This window comes from Dendrobates tinctorius, unplaced genomic scaffold (assembly GCF_039654945.1).
Source record: "Dendrobates tinctorius isolate UK_male_01 unplaced genomic scaffold, ASM3965494v1 ptg000171l, whole genome shotgun sequence".
Lineage (NCBI taxonomy): Eukaryota > Metazoa > Chordata > Amphibia > Anura > Dendrobatidae > Dendrobates > Dendrobates tinctorius.
The window spans coordinates 6772813-6793806 of NW_027361838.1; the positions used below are offsets into that span (position 1 = coordinate 6772813).

General features: G+C 46.4%; 1 protein-coding gene across 2 annotated transcripts in view; it reads left to right on the plus strand.

Moving 5' to 3' along the window:
• ROCK1 (Rho associated coiled-coil containing protein kinase 1) overlaps window positions 1-20994 on the plus strand; it is a 173321-nt gene that overhangs the window by 149719 nt on the left and 2608 nt on the right. Inside the window, exons 28-32 of one of the 2 annotated variants that reach the window (XM_073550863.1) lie at window positions 4861-4937; window positions 6466-6554; window positions 8023-8101; window positions 16072-16333; window positions 20593-20797. In XM_073550863.1, coding sequence (XP_073406964.1) covers window positions 4861-4937; window positions 6466-6554; window positions 8023-8101; window positions 16072-16333; window positions 20593-20797 — 712 coding nt within the window. Of the gene's footprint in view, window positions 1-4393; window positions 4462-4860; window positions 4938-6465; window positions 6555-8022; window positions 8102-16071; window positions 16334-20592; window positions 20798-20994 lie in introns of those variants that run through there. The other variant, XM_073550864.1, reaches the window with a different exon arrangement.

Below are 20994 nucleotides of genomic sequence, written 5' to 3' on the forward strand. Positions count from 1 at the left end.
CAAAAGACAAAAAAACGCATGCGCACGAAAGCGCAAATATGCGCAAGACCATGCGCACATCATGTAAAATATAGGTGCGCAGTGCGCATGCGCACTGGTGCGCCCGATGCGCTGCGCACAAAAGCGCTAATGTGAAACCAGCCTAAGAATGCAACGGGGGGGTACAAGCTCCCTTCTCCCTCGTCGATATGTTTTCAAACGTAGGGCTCAGCCCTATCGCCGTACCCCAGCGACAGGCACTTATGCTCAGGGCCCGCAGAGGTCGCAAGCACTCAGAGATAGGAGGAAGGTATCATTTCAGGCCACCCCGTCATGGCGTTCCCGCAGTTCTAACAGCAGAGCTACCAGGTCAGGGCCGGGCAGAGCCACTTCAGCCTGACGCCAGCAGGGAGCCCAATTCCCTTCCCAGTACCTCTCCCAGACTAGGAGGCCACCATCTCCTCTTCAGAGATGTCTGGCAGAATTCAGTAGAGGATATCTGGGTAAAGGAGGCAGTATCAACAGGATGCAAGATAGACTTCAACGCGCTTCCGCGAGATCGCTTCTTTCTATCGCAGCCACCAAAAGACGCTGCTATGGCTCTAGTTTTTTTTTGTGGCAATCGACACTCTCCTCAAGTAATCGTCCCCGTTTCCGAGCAGGAACGTTTTACAGGTTTTTACTCAAACCTGTTTGATACCAAAAAAGGATGGCTCAGTTCATCCCATACTAGACCTCAAAAGGCTAAACAGATGGGTCCGCTTACGCCATTTCAGGATGGCATCGATTCGTTCGGTAATTACGTCTATGGAGGATCAGGAATTCCTATGTTCCATAGATATCCGGGACGCCTACCTACACGTCCCCATTTTTCAGCGACATCAGAGGTTTCTGTGTTTTGCTGTCCAAAAGCAGCATTTCCAGTTTGTGTCCCTGCCATTTGGGCTGGCAACAGCCCCCCGAATTTTTACAAAGATTATGGCAGAGATGGTAGCTATATTGAGGGTCAGAGGCATAATATTGGTACCATATCTCGACGATATTCTTGTCAAGGTGCCCTCCTTCGCTCAGGCCCAGGAAAATCTAGCGGTAGTTTTAAACACGCTCTCCCGGTTTGGTTGGATCATAAACAGGGAAAAATCCCACCCAACGCCAACACAACGCCTAGAATTCTTAGGAATGGTAATAGACACCCGCCGCTCAAGGGTCTTTCTCCCAGAAAGAAAGTGGATTACCCTCCACCAGGGAATTTGCTCTGTTGAAATTCTGGCTACTATCCTTTCGCGCTGCCATGAGAGTCCAAAGACATACTGATAGGGAATTTAGATTGTGAGCCCCATCGGGGACAGTGATGAAATGTGTGCAAACTGTAAAGCGCTGCGGAATATGTTAGCGCTATATAAAAAAAAAAAAGAGTCCTGGGAAGAATTGTGGCAGTTTCAAAGCTGATACACTTTACCCTGTTTCGTTCCAGGATACTGCAGAGGCACATCCTCCTTCAGTGGGACAGGTCCATCTCTTCGCTGGATCGCCCCTTCCTCCCCTCCGTTCAGACCAGGGAGTCCCTTAAGTGGTGACTGACCTCCCCCCTTGTTCATCTGGGGCGGCCTTTTCCCCCTGTCCACTGGCAGGTAGTAACTACAGATGCCAGTCTCCTGGGCTGGGGTGCGGTATTCCGCCACCTGAATGTCCAGGGATGATGGTCGAGGCAAGAATCCTCACTGTCAATCAACATTCTAGAACTGAGGGCGGTCTTTTTAGCACTTCTACATTGGGAAAGATACCTCAACAACCAGCCAGTCTGGATTCAAGCGGACAACGCCGCGGCGGTGGCATACATCAATCACTAAGGGGGAACCAGAAGTCCCCGGGCACTGGCCGAGGTATCCAGAATCTTCAACTGGGCAGAAACCGCAATTCCGGCAATTTTGGCAGTTTACATTTCCGGCACAGACAACACGGCTGCCGACTTCCTCAGTCGGGAGGGGCTCGCGGCAGGGGAATGGTCCTTACACCAGGAAGTGTTCCATCAGATATGCCAGCTATGGGGGACTCCAGATGTGGACCTCCTGGCATTGCGACAGAACAGACGAGTCCCAACAGTTTGTCTCAAGATACCGTGATTCTCTAGCAATAGGGGTCGACGCGCTGGTCATTCCCTGGACACAGTTCAGATTCCCTTACCTGTTCCCTCCCCTTCCTATCCTGCCCAGGCTGCTAAAGAAGATCAAGGCGGAAGGGGTGCCGATCATATTGGTTGCCCCGTACTGGCCCAGGAGGGCCTGGTTCGTAGAAATTATCAATCTTCTCACAGGCACCCCCTGGAGACTCCCTGACAGACCAGATGATCTGGCTCAGGGGCCGTTTTACCACCCAAATTCTCGGTTGCTCAATTTGACGGCATGGCCGTTGAAACCACAATACTGAGAGTAGCGGGTTTTCCGGACCGAGTTATTAATACAATGATCCAGGCTAGGAAGCCTTCCTCATCCAGGGTCTATTATCGAGCCTGGAAGGCCTATTTTGGCTGGTGTGAGTCTAATCACGTCACACCTATGCCATGTTCCCTGCCATATGTCCTAGCTTTTCTCCAGTCACGGTTAGATGGCGGTCTGGCCGTAAGTTCTTTGAAAGGCCAGGTATCTGCTCTCTATTCTTTTTCAAAAGAATTTGGCCTCCCGCTTACAGGTTAAGACCTTTCTGCAAGGAGTGGCACATGCGGCCCCTCCTTATAGATCCCCTGTGGCTCTATGGGATCTTAACTTGGTCTTGGAAGCCTTGACAGGTTCACCCTTTGAACCCCTACAGGAAGCTCCCATGTCTTTGTTGTCCTGGAAGGTGGTATTTCTCGTAGCCATCACCTCTATTAGGCGGGTTTCAGAATTAGCGGCATTGTTCTGTCGTCCTCCATTCCTAATTATGCACCAGGACAAGGTTGTTTTGCAGCCTCCTCCTAACTTTCTTCCCAAGGTGGTATCGGCCTTCCACCTAAACGAGGATATAATCCTTCTGTCATTTTGTCCTGCTCCAACCCATCCTCTGGAGCGTTCTTTGAATAAGCTAGGCGATAAGGATCTATCTGGCCAGGACCGCTCCTTTCAGGAAGGCGGACTCACTCTTTGTTATCCCCAATGGGATAAAGGACAGGGTGTCCCCTGCTGGGGTCAAGGCCCATTCAACCCGGGCGGTGGGCGCCTCCTGGGCGGTACCCAACAGGGCATCAGCCATGCAGTTGTGCAAGGCTGCCAAATGGTCGTCCGTGCATACCTTATCAAGGTTCTATAAGGTCCATACCTATGCTTCAGTGGACGCCAGCCTAGCAGAAGAATCTTGCAGGCGGCAGTGGTGAGTTCTCCGACCTGAAGGAGGTTTCTGTCTTTTCAAACCCCAGGGACTGCTTTTGGACGTCCCTCGGTTCCTGTGTCCCCCAGTGAGACTAAAGAGAAAACAGAATTTTGGTGGCTTACCGTGAAATCTGTTTCTCAGAGTCTTCATTGGGGGACACAGCGCCCTCCCATGATTTTATTACGTGTAATGAATATATGATGATTTACATGATGTCTCCTCCTACTGCTTTTTCGCTAACTGATTCTCCTACAGCCGGTCGGAGGGGTGTATACTGCTGAGGCGGAGTTAACATTTTTTTCATGCATAGTGTCAAACTCCTAGTGACAGCAGCACACACCCACGGTTCCTGTGTCCCCCAATGAAGACTCTGAGAAACAGGTTTTACGGTAAGCAACCAAAATCCTGTTTTTTTTCTCGCGTTTTTTTTGTGCGATTTCCGCTCGTTTTTTTTCTCAAATCGCTCGTTTTTGATGCGTTTTTTTTCCGCGCATCTTCTGGACTCATAGGAAATAGCTAAAAACACAGACTTTTCCGCAAAATTAATGAGCATGCTGCATTTTTAACCGCTAAGCGTTTCCTATGCGGGAAAAAACTCATCCATTGGCACAAAATGCATTAAAATGAATGGGATGCTTATTTTAAGCATTTTTTAAACGGTTTGATCCCGAAAAACGCTTCAAAAACGCTTACGTGGGCACACAGCCTTAAGGTGAAAACTTCTACAAACCCTAATTCTAACAGTTAAAGCCAGCAGCGTTAATGGTGGTGCATTGAAGTGAATGTTAGCCACCTACGTTTCATGCATTTGTCCTATTCCTAGTATGCCAATATAACGTATCTCATTTTGCTAGCATTCAGTGCTGTTGGTGGATCATCATTTCGTAGGTGTGTGTGTATTTTGCCGTGTGCAGCATGTATTTGGGGAGGAAAGTTAACCTGTTAATGGGATCAGTTTGTAGCAGAACTAGGCATGTTGTTAGCAGATGGAGCATATGCTTAGCTCTGCACACATCACTTTTCTCTTCTTCCCACTAAATAAAATGTTTGTCTCTTATTCTCCGTTTAGTCGAGTCTACCTGCATTCCTTATTTCTTTCTCTCCTATTCTTGTCTTCTGTGAGTAAATGGTAACGCACATCTGCCTGTTATTGGTCACCACTTTTTCAGTTAGCTTGTTGCACTTTATCCTTCCAAATATGATTTCTCGCCTTTAAAGACCTAAATCGTTTTGTTTTATGATGACGTGTTTTTTTTTTTTTTTTTTTATACTGTTTTACCAGTTTAATGTTTGTCTTGATAAACGCTCCTCATGTTCAACTTGCATTTGTTACTGCAAGTATTTTTCTTGTTTTGTGGGCATGAAGTGTTGACAGCTAAGTCATTCTTTGCGTTCTTTCCTGCCATGCATTTTTCATACTGCATGTTTCTATGTATGACACTATGCTGTAGTTCATTCTTAACCAGTTCAAATGATTTAATGCAAACGTTATCTTTTCTTTTTCTTTTCTTTTTTTTTTTTTTTTTTTTTTTTAAGAATCCGAATCAAGAATTGAGGGCTGGCTTTCCATCCCAAATAGAGGAAATATTAAAAGGCATGGCTGGAAGAAACAGGTATCAACAAGTCCATATTAGAGCATTTAGCAGGGGACCCTGCATGTACGTCCCCCATTGTCATATCCAGACGCTTGTTGCATAATTTATACAAAAAAAAATTAATAGGCTTGAAAATCAAAGCTTGCTCATGCATCAAAAATCGAGGATCGCGCAAGTTAATATTGCTATATCTGAGTGAGAGACTTTTTGGCAATGGCTCTCCACTGTAATTATTAGCTAGGACTCCGAAGGTCACTTGCATTTTTTCCAAAGTGCAGTTCCTGTACCGTGACTGTTTGGAAGTTTGCTGAAATATTTGCCCATGTATATTCGAGAGGAATTGGTAATCATATCACCATATATATTTTTCTGGCCATATCAATATAACATTTAAGTAAATCAACAGTACAAGAGAATATAAGGAACTTCATAATATATTTTATAGGGAATATATGCTTGCTACTCCACTTATGAGACACTTTCTCCTACCCCCGCCATCAGAACTCGCCATCCACTCTGAAATACAGCTTATATCCGTCTTTCTCAAGGCAAGTGGGATTGCCAGATCATTGAAGTATTCTAGTACAGCTGTCTTTTCATGTGTGTGTTTTGAGGTAGACAAGAAGTAAGCAGAATGAGAGAGGCAGAGAGATTGTCACGGGGTGCTTTCATTTTACGTTAAGTGCTGATCTCATCCCAGTGCTTGATGAACAGCTACACTGCTTCGTACTACTGAATATTATCTCCCATCCTACTGATGATTCTATAAGTGCTACATAGAGAAGTGACGTGTTTCTATTATGCTTTTCCTCAGATTGTGGCTTACAAATAGTGATCAAATACTGAAATAAGAGAAGAGCGCCTGTAGAAGTGAAAAATGGTGAAACATGCAGAATAGTGGACACATAATAGCCAGAAATAGTGGTATTCCTGATGTACCCACGTGACAGCCTATTCTGAAAAGTCGCTAAAAAATAACTGTCACTCCTTATTAATTACTGTTAGTGCTTTCACACCGTGATTTAGAACCAGTTTGTTCAGCTCGGCAGGGCTTATGTCTGAACCCCCCGCAAAACTGGATTTGAGCGTATGCACTGGCGGGGCCATAATTGTGCTAACTGTGCAAACGTGCTCTGATACGCATCATTTTTGGGTGCGTACACCTACTTGATGCGGACACTTAGAGTAGGCGTACATGTCTGAAAGTGATGCGCGTCTGAGTACACGTTCCCTCTGCTGGCACCATTATAGACTATTCTAGTCTAAGTGGAGCAGAGGTGCTGTGTGTGTGCACCATTCACGCCATTCATTCTCTTTGACACTGCCAGGAATAGCTGAGTAAAGCAGAATGTATCTAGCTTCACCATAACAAGGAGCTGTCAGACCTGGAAGTGTGATTGACACAGTTCTTATGTCTGGTTTCTCTCCATTGTACAAATCTCCATACTTATACTTTGTATTCACTAATTTCAGGTTGCGGGTGTGTAAGAAAGTTTTACGCTCAACTGAATATTTTTAATTAATTGTAATATTTGACTCTTTGCAGTATGTTGTGGTTAGCAGTAAGAAGATACTATTCTACAATGATGAGCAGAATAAGGAGCAGTCCACCCCATCCATGGTACTAGACATAGAGTAAGTACTGTCACTTGCCTTATTTTTGTTTTTTTGTTCAACTATTTTTATTAAATGTTTAACTTATTGTTTTTTGTTTTTTTTTGCTTATATGTTTTTAATATTTGTTTTTATCCATGGAGAATTTCAATAATATTCTCTGTGCGTTTGAGCTGTTGTCTGATGTAAGGTAGCGCTTATTGTTAGTGTTGGGGGACACTCACTTGGCAGCAGATTAATAGGGTCAGGCACAGGTTTTTCCACATAAACAGTCCATTTTGGTTTATTCAAGCATCATAAACCGCTGTAGGCCATGTTACACTTCACAGGCTTAACACATAGTCCAAAACATTTACAGGTTAAGGCTTTTCCTTGCAGTCCCTAAACACGCTGGACCTCTCTGTCCAGTGACCGTGGGCGACCGCACGCCAAACAGTTCATTAACGTTGATAGAACCTCACAAGCACCAACAGTAGTTTCCCCCTGTCTAGGGGTTACCTCTTAGGAGCTCCTGCTCCGCACGCTGACTCCTGTCAGTACTCTCTCTCTCTCGAGGAAGCTGCCGAACTGGGATCACCATCCCGGACAACGCCTTTCTCACCCTGCCACCTGACAGTCCAGATCCACAGATGGACAGTAGCTTCCCCAATGCAATGCCGTCACTGACTCTGCAAACACATGTGGCCTGTCTGTGTGCTATTCAGGACATCCGTCCCCACTTTGGAACCGTCCAACACACAGGCCTCACCGGGTGCTATTCAGGGATCCGACCCTACTCCCCAGGTCTCCCAACACACCGGCCACACCAGGTCCAGGGCCTCAGCGGGTGCTATTCAGGACGTCCGTCCCCTCCTGAGACCGTCCAACACTCACGCCTCACCAGGTCCAAGGTCGCAGCACTTACTCCAGGGATCCGATTCTTCTCCCAGAATCTCCCATCACTGACCCTCCAGGACCTTGCACCCTGAACCGTTCAGTTACACACTCTCCATGTGACCAGACTTCAGGCACATTATATGGTACATAACCACACCCACAGGTGAGGTATGGATCACATGGTCATGACCTCACTACAGGTCCTATTCCACACACAGCCACACACATACAGGCTTTACATTGGGCGTTCAGACACATGCACCTGGGTGGGTTTGTAGGTGACTGGTCCCACCCATCTCACCAAGTCACCTGGAAGCTTCCCTGATACACAGTTACAAACCCTCAGCAGTACCTCTGCTGATCAATACACGTTCCAGCTTCCATCACAAGGCACCCACCCTTGTGATACATATCGGCCATTCACAACCCTGCCGCTCACCATTTCCCCATCACAATAAAGGAAACACCTGCATGCATGTCCTGGGATGCCCATACAGCACCCCCTAGCTGTCACAGGGGTCACTGCATCCCACTGTGTACAGTATATCTTTTTACAAGAAATAAACACAAATTAGATTGATAGTTTTTTTTTGTTTTTTTTTAATTTCTTTAGTAAGCTTTTCCACGTCCGCCCTGTTACTCAAGGAGATGTTTATCGAGCGAATACTGACGAGATTCCGAAGATATTCCAGGTAATAATGCCTCCTTTGATTTGCACCTTAGAAAATGTATCACCAAAAATTACTATTTTGCATTAGTAGAATTTTATTTTTTTCATGCAGCTTCCCAGGCAGTCTCTGATCAGTAGCGGAGGAGGCTGTACGCCCAACACTACCGTATTAGTCTGACACGTTTCTAACTTTAGTTCCCATTAATTTCAGCACAATGTTGTACAGAACACACAGGACAGAACTATTTGTGTAATATGACGGATCTTCGAGAGAATTTACAAAAAAGATTATCTTGTTTTTGCACCCTAATGTAATAGAACATCAAGGGCCCTATATAGTTTAAAGGAGTTTTCCACTACTAGGACAACCCCTCCTTGATCCAAATGTTTGGCACCCATAAAATAATAAAGGCTATACTCTCCTCCCGTGCCGGCGCCATTCCCGCGTTGTCGGCACTCGCAGTTTGGGGCTCTGGTGCTGCTATTGTGACGTTGGCTCCTGCATCACTGTCTCCGCCTTCGGAGAAATCGAACATGAAGAGGAAGTCCGGGCTGCAACTGATCTCGGATGAGTTACTCTTCATGCTCAATTCAGCAGAAGGCGCCAGTGTCACCTGTCACAATATCGCTCAGGAACCCCGGAGAGATTGACTGCCGATACCGCGGGAACAGCGCCAGCACGGGAGGTGAATATAAGCTTTATTGTTTTATGCGGGCCAAGCGAAGGGTATGAGAAGTTATTGTCCAAGTAGTGTACTACTACTTTAAGTATGCGAACCGCTGCACACCTGCTGCAGATGCTGGAAAAACCTCTGTTCCAAGCATTTAACCCCTACCAACTTATAATGTTGTGGTATGGCATACGCTGCTTCCCTGTCTGTGTTGCAGGCTCAGAAGTGGTGTCCTCATCTTTGCCAGCAGATGATGGCTCTATTTTTAAGCCATTATCTGCCTCTTAACAGCTGCAAGTGGAGCGGAGCTCAGCCTGTGGTTGTTAACTTGTTAAATGCTATCAATCTGATAGCGGTTTTACAGTACATGATGTGCCAGTCAGTTGCCATGACAGCTGGGAGTCTGTTGAAGACCCCTGTACCTGTCATGACTATACGCCTTTACATCCAGCTGGCGTTCTTGGGAGACTGATTTTTCCTGCATAGAGAATTATTGTGTTGCTCCATACAGTACAAGTGATTGACAGTTCCAGGTACAAGGGACTACAAGATAGTGTAAAAAAAAAAAGTTCTGACTCGCATACCCCCTTCTTGTTTTTTTTTTTTTTCTTTCAATGTTCTAAATAAGGAAATGAAAAAAAGAATATCAATTACATGTTGTATCTTTGCGTTCGAAAACATCTGATATATCAAAATATAAAATTAATGTGATTGGTAAATGAGAAAGAAAATCTAAACCAAAAAAAAGTCATAATCAAAACATTGTATTTACCCCAGGGTAATTGTATCAATAATAGCATTGGCTCAGGATGCAAAAAATAAGCCCTCACATTGCTCCGGCAACCGAAAAGCAGTGTTATAGGTCTTAGAAAATGACAACACTGGTGATTTCATTCCCCCTCCTTCCCCTACGAAATTCTGATTTTTTTTAAAAGAAAAAAACTGCATGTTTGCAGTATGCGCACTAACCTAAAGAATCATATTAGTGGGTCAGTTTTACTGTAATTGAACACTGCAAACACAGTGGCGGAACTGTGAGTTTTGTTGTTTTTCGTGCACTTGGAATTTTTTTTCCCCGTGCATCACATGATAAAATGGATTGTTTAAACAACAAGCCTTTGTACAGCAATGTCATGAGAAGAATCAAAAAGTTATGGTTCTTGGAAGACGTTTTGCCGGTTATTTTTAGTCCTACATGGTATCGCACATTCCTTGGCTGTGTGGCACAATGTTTTCAAATGATGAAATATAACAAATACACACAGATTTAGGGATAAAAACATGCAGTGGACTAGTGGAAGGTATTTTCTCCTTCGCCTCATTGAGGGACACAGATACTGTGGATGTATGCTTCTGCCGCTAGGAGCCTGACACTAAGTGAAAAAATCAGTTTTTTGCTTAGTGTTCATGGAGGCACACGTCTGTTTTTTTTTCTCCAGACTTTTTTCGTCTTTTTCCATCAAGATGTGACAGGGGCAACGGATCCTATTGAAAGGGTCCGATTTCCCCAAACTAACAATGGACGAGCATGTGCGAGTGTCCCTCCACGTATCCTCTCCCGCGTCGTGGGACACAATGGCGGACTTGGCTCTGACCACCCCTAGGTATTGAAACCATTGGCTGTACAGAGGCACAAGACTAGTCCGTGCGGCCCCCACTGCTCCACCAATGCTTAGACTGCGGTGCTGCAAGGTGGCGGACGGTCCCTCTCCTCACCCCCTGAAGGGGTTAGATGGAGCTAGGGTGCCTGCACCGTCCTATTTTATCAAGGCCCCCTCACATACATGCGCTCAGGCTGAAGAGGATCATCGGTGAGGAGAGGGTCTGGGAGGGCTCCTGCGAAGATCTCAGGGCTGGAGCCCCCAGCCGGCGGAGGCCATCGGCCAAGTGGCTGGATCTGTTTGTGTACCGCGACCCCCCTCCCCCGGTCGCGTAGGGGGAAAAATCGAGGCCGGAGCTAGGCCGCGGCCGGAAGTCCCGCCCCTGCAATTTAGGCCCCGACTTCGGAGTGCGGCTAGGCCGCAGAACGGAAGAACCGCCCCTAGAGCGGTTTTACATGCTGGCTCCTTGCCACAGCTTGTGGCGCGTGATTTGAAGGAAGCAGCCAGGACGGGGGGGCGCAGGACTGGGGTAAGTGCTGCCCGGGAGGCCACGCTACAGGGAAAACGAGGTGCTACCTCCTCGCCACATCCCCAGCAGCGGACAGATACAGCATGTCCAAAAAGGCAAAGATGCACACGTTCATTTACGCTGCATGCATCTCTTGTCGGGCTGCGTTTCCGCGGGCGCAGAGCAAGCGATTATGCGAAGCCTGCGAATCCGAACGCACCCTGGAGCCCTCCCCTGCGACTGTGACCAATGTGTCAAATCCCCTGGAGTGGGCCCGATCACTGTCACAGTCCATGGCGTCGCTTACGAGAGCAAGAGAGTCCCTTCAAGCCCCAGATAGGGGCAGGGACAATGGCTCGTCGGCCTTAGAGGGAACCTCCACCTCACAAAAGCCTTCGGCCTGCAGTGGCCGCTCTCACTCCAGGCAGACCCAGAGGAAACGAATCCACATGGTGTCGTCCAGCCCATCCGGTGCCTTGGCATCCGTAAGCTCTGCTTCTTGCTTCCCTTCACCAGTGGTTGATAGCGAGCAGACCTCAGATTGCGACTCAGACGAGCCCCTTGTCCTGGACACTCCAGGGTCACGTGAGACTGTGTACAGCCTCATAGAAGCCATCAATCAGACCCTGGGGATTAAGGATGATCCCGCAGCGGCTACAGGGCTTAAAGTGGCATTTAAGCGAGTGATGCGCCCGCACGGAAGTTTTTCCTCTCACCCGGAGTTTGAGGACATAGTGCAACGGCACAGAGAACGTCTAGACAGGCATTTCTCGGGTCAAAAGGCACTCGAAACAAGGTATCCGTTTGCTCCGGACCTCCGTAAAAGATGGATGGAATCCCCGATGGTGGATCTTCCGGTTTCGCGCCTAGCCACTAAGACCCTGCTAGCCGTCCCTAGTGTTTCCTCGATTAAGGATCCCACGGATCGCCTTTATAGAGAGCTTAGCTCGCTCAGTATATGAGGCGTCCTGGTCAGCACTCGCTCCCTCGTTCGCAGCAACTTGGGTAGCCAAGGCTATGATAGCATGGTCAGAAACATTAAACAAGGTCACGCAGGAGCAGGATCTACCTGCAGAGATTTCAGAGGTCGCAGGTCAGATGGCGATGGCTGGAGACTATGTAATCAATCTTCTCTGGATGCTGCCAATTGCTCGGCACTTGCTGCCGCTAATGCAATTTCGATCAGAAGAGCCCTATGGTTAAGGACATGGCGAGCCGATTCTTCTTCTAAGAAGTCCTTGACTTCCCTGCCTTATGAGTGTGGCCGCCTATTTGGGGAGAAGTTGGATCAACTCCTCTCCGACTCCACAGGAGGAAAGAGGGGGTTTCTTCCTCAACAAAGGGTCAAACCGCTTTTTCGTCACCCGTTTCAGGCACGTTTTCGGGCCTTTCGCATCACCTGGTGGACTACAGCGGCCAATTCCGCCACCTCAGGCCGCCCCAACTAGGATAGGGAGCGGCAGGTCTCATGTAGAGCCAACCCATTGGGGAGATTGCGTACTCAGCAGCCCAGATCGAGGGGATCCAGATCCCAAAGATCGTCGGCCAAATGACACGAGGCCTTTACCAGACGACACCAGCAAGGTGGGTGGCCGCCTACTCTGGTTTTTCCATGTCTGGGCCAATGTCGCTCACGACGCATGGGTAAAGGAATTGGTGGCCTCAGGTTACAAAATAGAATTTGTCAGATACCCGCCAAGACGGTTTTTTCTTTCCCGGCTTCCCAGAGTGGATGCCCAGGCAAGGGTGCTATTGGGAGCCATCAAATCGCTCCAGCACAACGGAGTCATTGTTCCAGTGCCGGAACACGAAAAAAATACAAAGGTTCTATTCCAACCTTTATGCGGTTCCCAAAAAGGACGGGTCTGTCAGGCCTGTTTTGGACCTGAAGCTTCTGAACAAATTCATCAGGATCAGACATTTCCGGATGGAGTCTCTCCGGTCCGTCATATCGGCCATGGAGCAGGCAGAATACTTGGCCTCAATAGATATCCAGGATGCATATCTGCATATTTCCATTTTTCTTCATCAGAGGTTTCTACGCTTCGCCATCAGCTATCTACATTTTCAGTTCGTAGCACTACCCTTCGGGCTAGCCACGGCTCCCAGAGTGTTCACAAAGGTTATGGCAGTTGTCAGGGCCATACTGCATTCTCGAGGCATAGTCATCTTGCCTTATCTGGACGACCTCTTGGTCAAAGGCCCTTCAATGCGGGCATGCAAGGAAAATGTCAACATCACGCTAGATACTCTTGTCCGCTTAGGGTGGTTGGTCAATGCTAAGAAGTCATCCCTTGTGCCAGCTCAAAAGATCTCCTTCCTAGGAATGATTCTCGACACTCGCCGAGGGTTGGTAATTCTCCCTCAGGAAAAGGTGCTAGCGCTCCGGCAGGGAGTCCGGACACTTCGGCAACCAGTCCCTCATACCATCCGATCCAGGATGAGGAGTGTAGGGAAAATGGTGGCAGCAATGGAAGCGGTATCGTTCGCCCAGTTCCATCTTCGCCCCCTGCAGCACGCCCTTTTGTCAGCCTGGGACAAGAATCCCTTCACGCTCGATCGACAGTGCCGACTGTCCTTTCAAGTCAGGCAGTCGCTCGGATGGTGGTTAACCAGTTCCTCTCTGACCCAGGTGAAACCTTTCCCCCCCAGACCATTGGTTGGTGATGACAACCGACGCCAGTCTCCTCGGCTGGGGAGCGGTGTCTCGCCACAACGCGACCCAGGGACGGTGGTCGCCACAGGAGGCACGCCTCCCGATCAACTTATTGGAGATACGAGCAATTCGGCTGGCTCTGCAAAACTTTCATCACTTTCTAGCAGGCAGGCCTGTCAGGATTCAGTCGGACAACGCCACAGCGGTTGCTTACATAAATCACCAAGGGGGCACCCGCAGCAGAGCAACCATGCACGAGGTGGGGCACGTTCTGCAGTGGGCCAAAGCAAACCACTCGGTGATTTCGGCTGTCCACATCCAGGGCGTGGAAAATTGGGCGGCAGACTTTCGCAGCCGGCAGGGCCTTGCGTCTGGAGAGTGGTCTCTACATCCCTAAGTCTTCTGGCAGATTTGTCAGCTGTGGGGAAATCCGGATGTGGACCTGATGGCATCCAGAGTGACCGCCGAGGTGCCCACATATGTTGCTCGGGCCAGGGACCCGCAGGCAATCGCTGTCGACGCGTTTGTTCTGCCATGGAACCAGTTTCGCCTCTCATATCTATTTCCCCCGCTGCCACTTCCGAGGGTCATCAAGAAGATCAAGACGGAAGGGGTCCCGGCGATTCTGCTGGCCCCAGACTGGCCCCAGACTGGCCCCGTCGAGCGTGGTACGCAGATCTAATGCAGCTGCTCGCCGACATTCCTTGGCGCCTGCCAGAGCGCCCAGATCTATTTTCTCAAGGGTTGATTTGCCACCCGAACTCAGGGGCCCTCTGTTTGATGGCATGGCCGTTGAATCTTGGATTCTAACCCAGGCAGGGTTCGGGAGCAAGGTGGTCGCTACAATGATTAGTGCCCGGAAGCCTGCTTCAGCACGAATTTACCACCACACCTGGAAGGTGTTCTTTGCTCGGTGTCGAGGCCGCAGAGTTTCTCCGCTGAGATTCTCGATCCCCAACATCTTGACTTTTCTCCAGTCGGGCCTAGACTCGGGCTTGGCCCCAAGTTCCCTCAGGAGACAAATATCGGCCTTATCCGTCCTGTTCCAGCGCAGAATTGCTACCAATCTGCAGGTGAAAATTTTCATCCAGGGAGTCTCCCACTTGGTACCTCCCTATAAGGCGCCTATGGATGCTTGCGACCTTAACCTGGTCCTAAGTGTTCTGCAGGAAGCTCCATTTGAACCGCTTCAAGATATCTCCTTGAGGTACCTTTCCTGGAAAGTGGTGTTCCTAGTGGCCATCACTCCTATCAGGCAGGTTTCAGAACTGGCAGCCCTATCCTGCCAAGCCCCGTTCCTCACTTTCCATAAGGATAAGGTGGTGCTCAGACCAGCCCCTCCTTTTCTGCCGAAAGTCGTGTCCTCTTTTCACATTAATGAAGAGGTTGTCTTGCCTTCATTTTGTCCAGCACCGGTGCACCGTGTGGAAAAGGCTCTTCACATGTTAGACCTGGTAAGAGCCCTCCGGAGGTACGTGTCGAGGACGGCACCCATTCGTCAGATGGACACACTGTTCGTGCTCCCCGAAGGGCGCAGGAAGGGACTTGCTGCCTCAAAATCGACCATAGCCAGATGGATTAGTTTGACTATTCAGGAGTCCTACCGCATTAGAGGCACGCTGATTCCAGCAGGGATCAGAGCGCACTCTAGTCGGGCAGTGGGCGCCTCTTGGGCGCTTCGGCACCAGGCTTCGACGGAACAGGTTTGCAAGGCAGCAACCTGGGCCAGCCTGCACACATTTGCCAAACATTATAATATCCTAATATCCATGCTCAGGCCTCGGCGGATGCGAGCCTGGGTAGAAGGATTCTCCAAGCAGCGGTGGCGCACCTTTAAACAAGAGGTGCATGTAGATTGGATCGGTGAGTCAATCTCCCACCCAGGGACTGCTTTAGTATGTCCCACAGTATCTGTGTCCCCCAATGAGGCGAAGGAGAAACATGGATTTTTTTGATAACTCACCGTAAAATCCTTTTCTCCGAAACGCTCATTGGGGGACACAGCACCCACCCTATTAGCCAGTTGGCTCTTGTTTTGTTTAAATTTATGTGCATTTACTAATTTGATATAAGGGTGGTATTTTGGACATGTTGCACCTGTATTAAGGCTGATTTTGTTGTCCTCCTACTGCTTTGGCACCAAAACTGATTTCCGCCCGCAATAGGGGCGAGGGTGTATATGGCGGAGGAGGAGCTAACCTCTTTTTTCACTTAGTGTCAGCCTCCTAGCGGCAGAAGCATACACCCACAGTATCTGTGTCCCCCAATGAGCGTCTCGGAGAAAAGGATTTTACTGTGAGTTATCACAAAAATCCACGTTTTTGACTTGTCATCCCACAATAAAGTTAATAAAAAACGAACACATGTTCGTTCACAACTTAAAATTAATTTTACAAACTATATTGCTGCAATGATGACAGAATGGTAAAGGAAAAAGATTTAAAAATGTTTTGCCCTTTAGGGGTTAAAAAATAAAACAACTATTGGCCTCTGAACATGTAGACACAAAAGTTCTAGTCAATATCCGTTCCCACTGTGCTTGTTTTATCCCGTTAGATACTTTATGCCAATGAAGGAGAATGCAGGAAAGATGTGGAGTTGGATCCAGTGCAGCAAATAGAGAAGACCAATTTCCTGAACCACAAAGGGCACGAGTTCATCCCTACACTGTATCATTTCCCAGCCAATTGTGAAGCTTGCTCTAAGCCATTATGGCATGTCTTCAAACCGCCGCCAGCACTGGAATGCAGAAGGTGCCATGTTAAGTGCCATAAGGACCATCTGGATAGAAAGGAGGAGCTCATAACTCCTTGTAAAGGTCAGTACCACATGCCACTAGCATCTTTTATTTGTAACTTCCATTCATCTTTTGGGTTGAGATTAGCCCTTATATAGGTTAACATTATTTAGTCCTTTTACTTTTGTTAATTTGGCAGCAAATTCTACTTCTATGGCATTTCCTTATTTGTTTTTACTCCTCACCCAATCTGTGTACTGTTAGTGAATGTTAAAAGATATTGCTCTTAAACTGACAAATTCTAATCTTCTGGTGCTATGTTCCATATTTTTCAGACTATAAGACACACCTAGGTTTTAGAGGAGGAAATTAGGAAAAAAAATAGGAGCAAAAAATGTGATCAATTCTGTACTTTATATCCCCTATCCTGGTATGCATGGCCCCCCTCATCCCTACCCTGTGATACGCATGGCCCCCTCATCCCTATCCTGGTGACCATGCTTTCTCATCCCTAGACTGGTATGCATTCCCCCCTTAGCCCTATCCTGGTATGATTGGCCCCCATCTTGTCCTAGTATGCATGGCCCCATCAAAAAACATGAAAAAAACCCCCAAGCCATTACACTTGCCTTCCCAGCACTTCCTCGCAGCGTTCTGTCCCAATGCCAGCATTTGCTTTATGCTTGTAAGCAATGCATGGCAGGCACATCATGCGCTGCTTACAAGCATTAAGCAGCTGCTGGCATCCAGAGCAGGATACTGCGAGGGAGCGCCGGGAAGGTAAGTGTAATGTTTGTTTTTTTTTAATGTTTTCTGATGGGGCTATGCATAACAGGATGGGGGTGGGGCCATGCATACCAGAACCGGGATGGGGCAAATCATGCCAGGATGCCATGAAAGAGAAATTAATATTCATTGCCCTCCACACCCATGGGCGTGGAATGCAGTGAATATTCATTTCTCTTTAGCAGTGGGCACAGGAGTTAGCCGCAGCAGCCGGCTCCTGCATCTGTGACCCCCACACTATAGCCAGAGTCGGTACATCCTCTACATTTTTGGAGGAAAAAGTGCGTCTTATAGTCCGAAAAGTACGGTAATGTCATCTATATGCCATGAACACGTGGCTTTTAGAGTAAAATAGGTGTTGTGCAATGCTTAAATATAGCATAAAGTTGGCCATACGCATTAGATAAATGTTTGCCAAATAATCATTATCCAACTATCTCTCCAGACTCTACAGCTTGGCTGAGCATTCCTGTGTAATCTATGGGTAGAGTGGAGTAAGCCACTGCCAGAATCATCTGGCAATGGCTTATCTGCCCACAGAGCAAAATGGTCAGGTGATTCCATTCCAACTGCCCAATCCCGGGGGAAAGTCATGATGCCTCCTTATGCATTAGATAAAAGTTGATTGGATCAGATGACTAATGTGTATGGCGGACCTCCCAGCTGTCCCCAAAAGATTATGTTAGGGGATATAAGAATTTTGTTGTTGAATACAATCACGCAATTCTTTTGTTATGACTGAAGGTAGTTACATACCTTAGATAACTGTTGGCTTAACAAATAGTTCAGCCAATAATATAAATCAAATAATATAATGAAATAGTATAATCTATATAATCAAATTAAATGGTATAATACATGAGGAAACATAGAGAAATATAGATAAGCGCTTACATACATAGAGCCTCATACAAAAGATGCAAGCAGATATGTGCCACAATGGTAGCTTAGTAATAAATCTCTATATATGGATCTTGTTTGACATCAAAACCAGGCACAAAAGACTCACAGACAAGGTAGATGGGGTATAGTCATTACCTGAGCTGCATAAGGATTGTATTGTCCCTCTTATATGTGCCATATTTGTTTCGCCATTGCTTCTTAAAGGGCATTGAGGAAGCTCTTAACTAATACCAACATCCTTGGCATATTAATTACTAATGGAACTCTGACCTATGATCATATAATTATAATCCGCCTTTGAATGCTTTACTTTCAAGCATATATATCTAAACAAAACCGAAGGAACAATGGAAGCTCAATTACCATAAAAAATGGATATTTATTTAGTATGTGCAACAATTCAAATTTTACATTTTTATCATAAAAAACACATTTTTATTTAATAAATGCAACAATGCTAATTAAAAGCGTGTAACACCAATACAAAAGAATTGCTGCAAAAAAAATCTTATGGCATAGATAGTGCATTCCCTGCATAAATATATGCACTTGAGTGTGATAACAAGAAGTAGAAAAAAATTATTCTTAGTATAAAGTGCAAAGAAAATCCCTTTAGCAAAAAATATTCAAAAATCTAGCCTAAGTGACCAAATCATAAGTAAAAAGACTAGTATCAAAATTAAAGAGAAGTCTCTATTAATAGAGCAATGTCAGCATAACAATAATAAAATGTCGATACAGACAAGGGAACCAAATTCAGACAAACAAGTCTGAGAGGAGCAAATCCATAGTTCCTAAGATATATTATTCAATTGCTATGCTAGCATTGCCAAGTTAGTGCAAACAAGTCCAATTAGCATACAGTGGGGAAAAAAAGTATTTAGTCAGTCAGCAATAGTGCAAGTTCCATCACTTAAAAAGATGAGAGGCGTCTGTAATTTACATCATAGGTAGACCTCAACTATGGGAGACAAACTGAGAAAAAAAATCCAGAAAATCACATTGTCTGTTTTTTTTTTTTCATTTTATTTGCATATTATGGTGGAAAATAAGTATTTGGTCAGAAACAAAATTTAATCTCAATACTTTGTGATATATCCTTTGTTGGCAATGACAGAGGTCAAACGTTTTCTGTAAGTCTTCACAAGGTTGCCACACACTGTTGTTGGTATGTTGGCCCATTCCTCCATGCAGATCTCCTCTAGAGCAGTGATGTTTTTGGCTTTTCGCTTGGCAACACGGACTTTCAACTCCCTCCAAAGGTTTTCTATAGGGTTGAGATCTGGAGACTGGCTAGGCCACTCCAGGACCTTGAAATGCTTCTTACGAAGCCACTCCTTCGTTGCCCTGGCGGTGTGCTTTGGATCATTGTCATGTTGAAAGACCCAGCCACGTTTCATCTTCAATGCCTTTGCTGATGGAAGGAGGTTTGCACTCAAAATCTCACGATACATGGCCCCATTCATTCTTTCATGTACCCGGATCAGTCGTCCTGGCCCCTTTGCAGAGAAACAGCCCCAAAGCATGATGTTTCCACCACCATGCTTTACAGTAGGTATGGTGTTTGATGGATGCAACTCAGTATTCTTTTTCCTCCAAACACGACAAGTTGTGTTTCTACCAAACAGTTCCAGTTTGGTTTCATCAGACCATAGGACATTCTCCCAAAACTCCTCTGGATCATCCAAATGCTCTCTAGCAAACTTCAGACGGGCCCGGACATGTACAGGCTTAAGCAGTGGGACACGTCTGGCACTGCAGGATCTGAGTCCATGGTGGCGTAGTGTTACTTATGGTAGGCCTTGTTACATTGGTCCCAGCTCTCTGCAGTTCATTCACTAGGTCCCCCCGCGTGGTTCTGGGATTTTTGCTCACCGTTCTTGTGATCATTCTGACCCCACGGGGTGGGATTTTGCATGGAGCACCAGATCGAGGGAGATTATCAGTGGTCTTGTATGTCTTCCATTTTCTAATTATTGCTCCCACAGTTGATTTCTTCACTCCAAGCTGGTTGGCTATTGCAGATTCAGTCTTCCCAGCCTGGTGCAGGGCTACAATTTTGTTTCTGGTGTCCTTTGACAGCTCTTTGGTCTTCACCATAGTGGAGTTTGGAGTCAGACTGTTTGAGGGTGTGCACAGGTGTCTTTTTATACTGATAACAAGTTTAAACAGGTGCCATTACTACAGGTAATGAGTGGAGGAAAGAGGAGACTCTTAAGGAAGAAGTTACAGGTCTGTGAGAGCCAGAAATCTTGATTGCTTGTTTCTGACCAAATACTTATTTTCCACCATAATATGCAAATAAAATGAAAAAAAAACAGACAATGTGATTTTCTGGATTTTTTTTTCTCAGTTTGTCTCCCATAGTTGAGGTCTACCTATGATGTAAATTACAGACGCCTCTCATCTTTTTAAGTGGTGGAACTTGCACTTTTGCTGACTGACTAAATACTTTTTTTCCCCACTGTATATAAATGCTACAAAAAAACCCTAGTTATGCAAAAGGTGTCCATATGAAATCTATGTCTACACCTGTTAGCAGCAATGACCCCAACGCGCGTTTCGCACTTGGCTTTGTCCAAGGATGGATCTTAAGCATATATATCTGTTTTTAAATTCTCTTTATTTGTCCCCTTTTCATAATTTCATAGTGAGTTATGATGTGACAAGTGCAAGAGATATGCTTTTACTGGCGTGCACTCAGGATGATCAAAAAAAATGGGTATCTCATTTACTGAAGAAAATACCTAAATCACCACCTTCAAATTTTGTCCGCATCTCCCCAAGGAGTATGTCTACTAGGTCAACAAACCAGTCCTTCCGAAAACCTATGAAAACTGGTTCAGGAAAAGCCAGGTAAGAATTTCTGACTGGTCATTGTAAGACCTTATCCTGTGCATGTGCTGAGAATAATTTTCTGCGTGAGTACGATAGTGTGATGCTTCGGAAGTATACCATATGTTGCGATTTATAAGTCGCACCCCAAATTTTGAGGAGAAAAATAGGAAAAGATACCTTTTTTAAATGGTGGTGCTTCTTACAATCCATGCGTT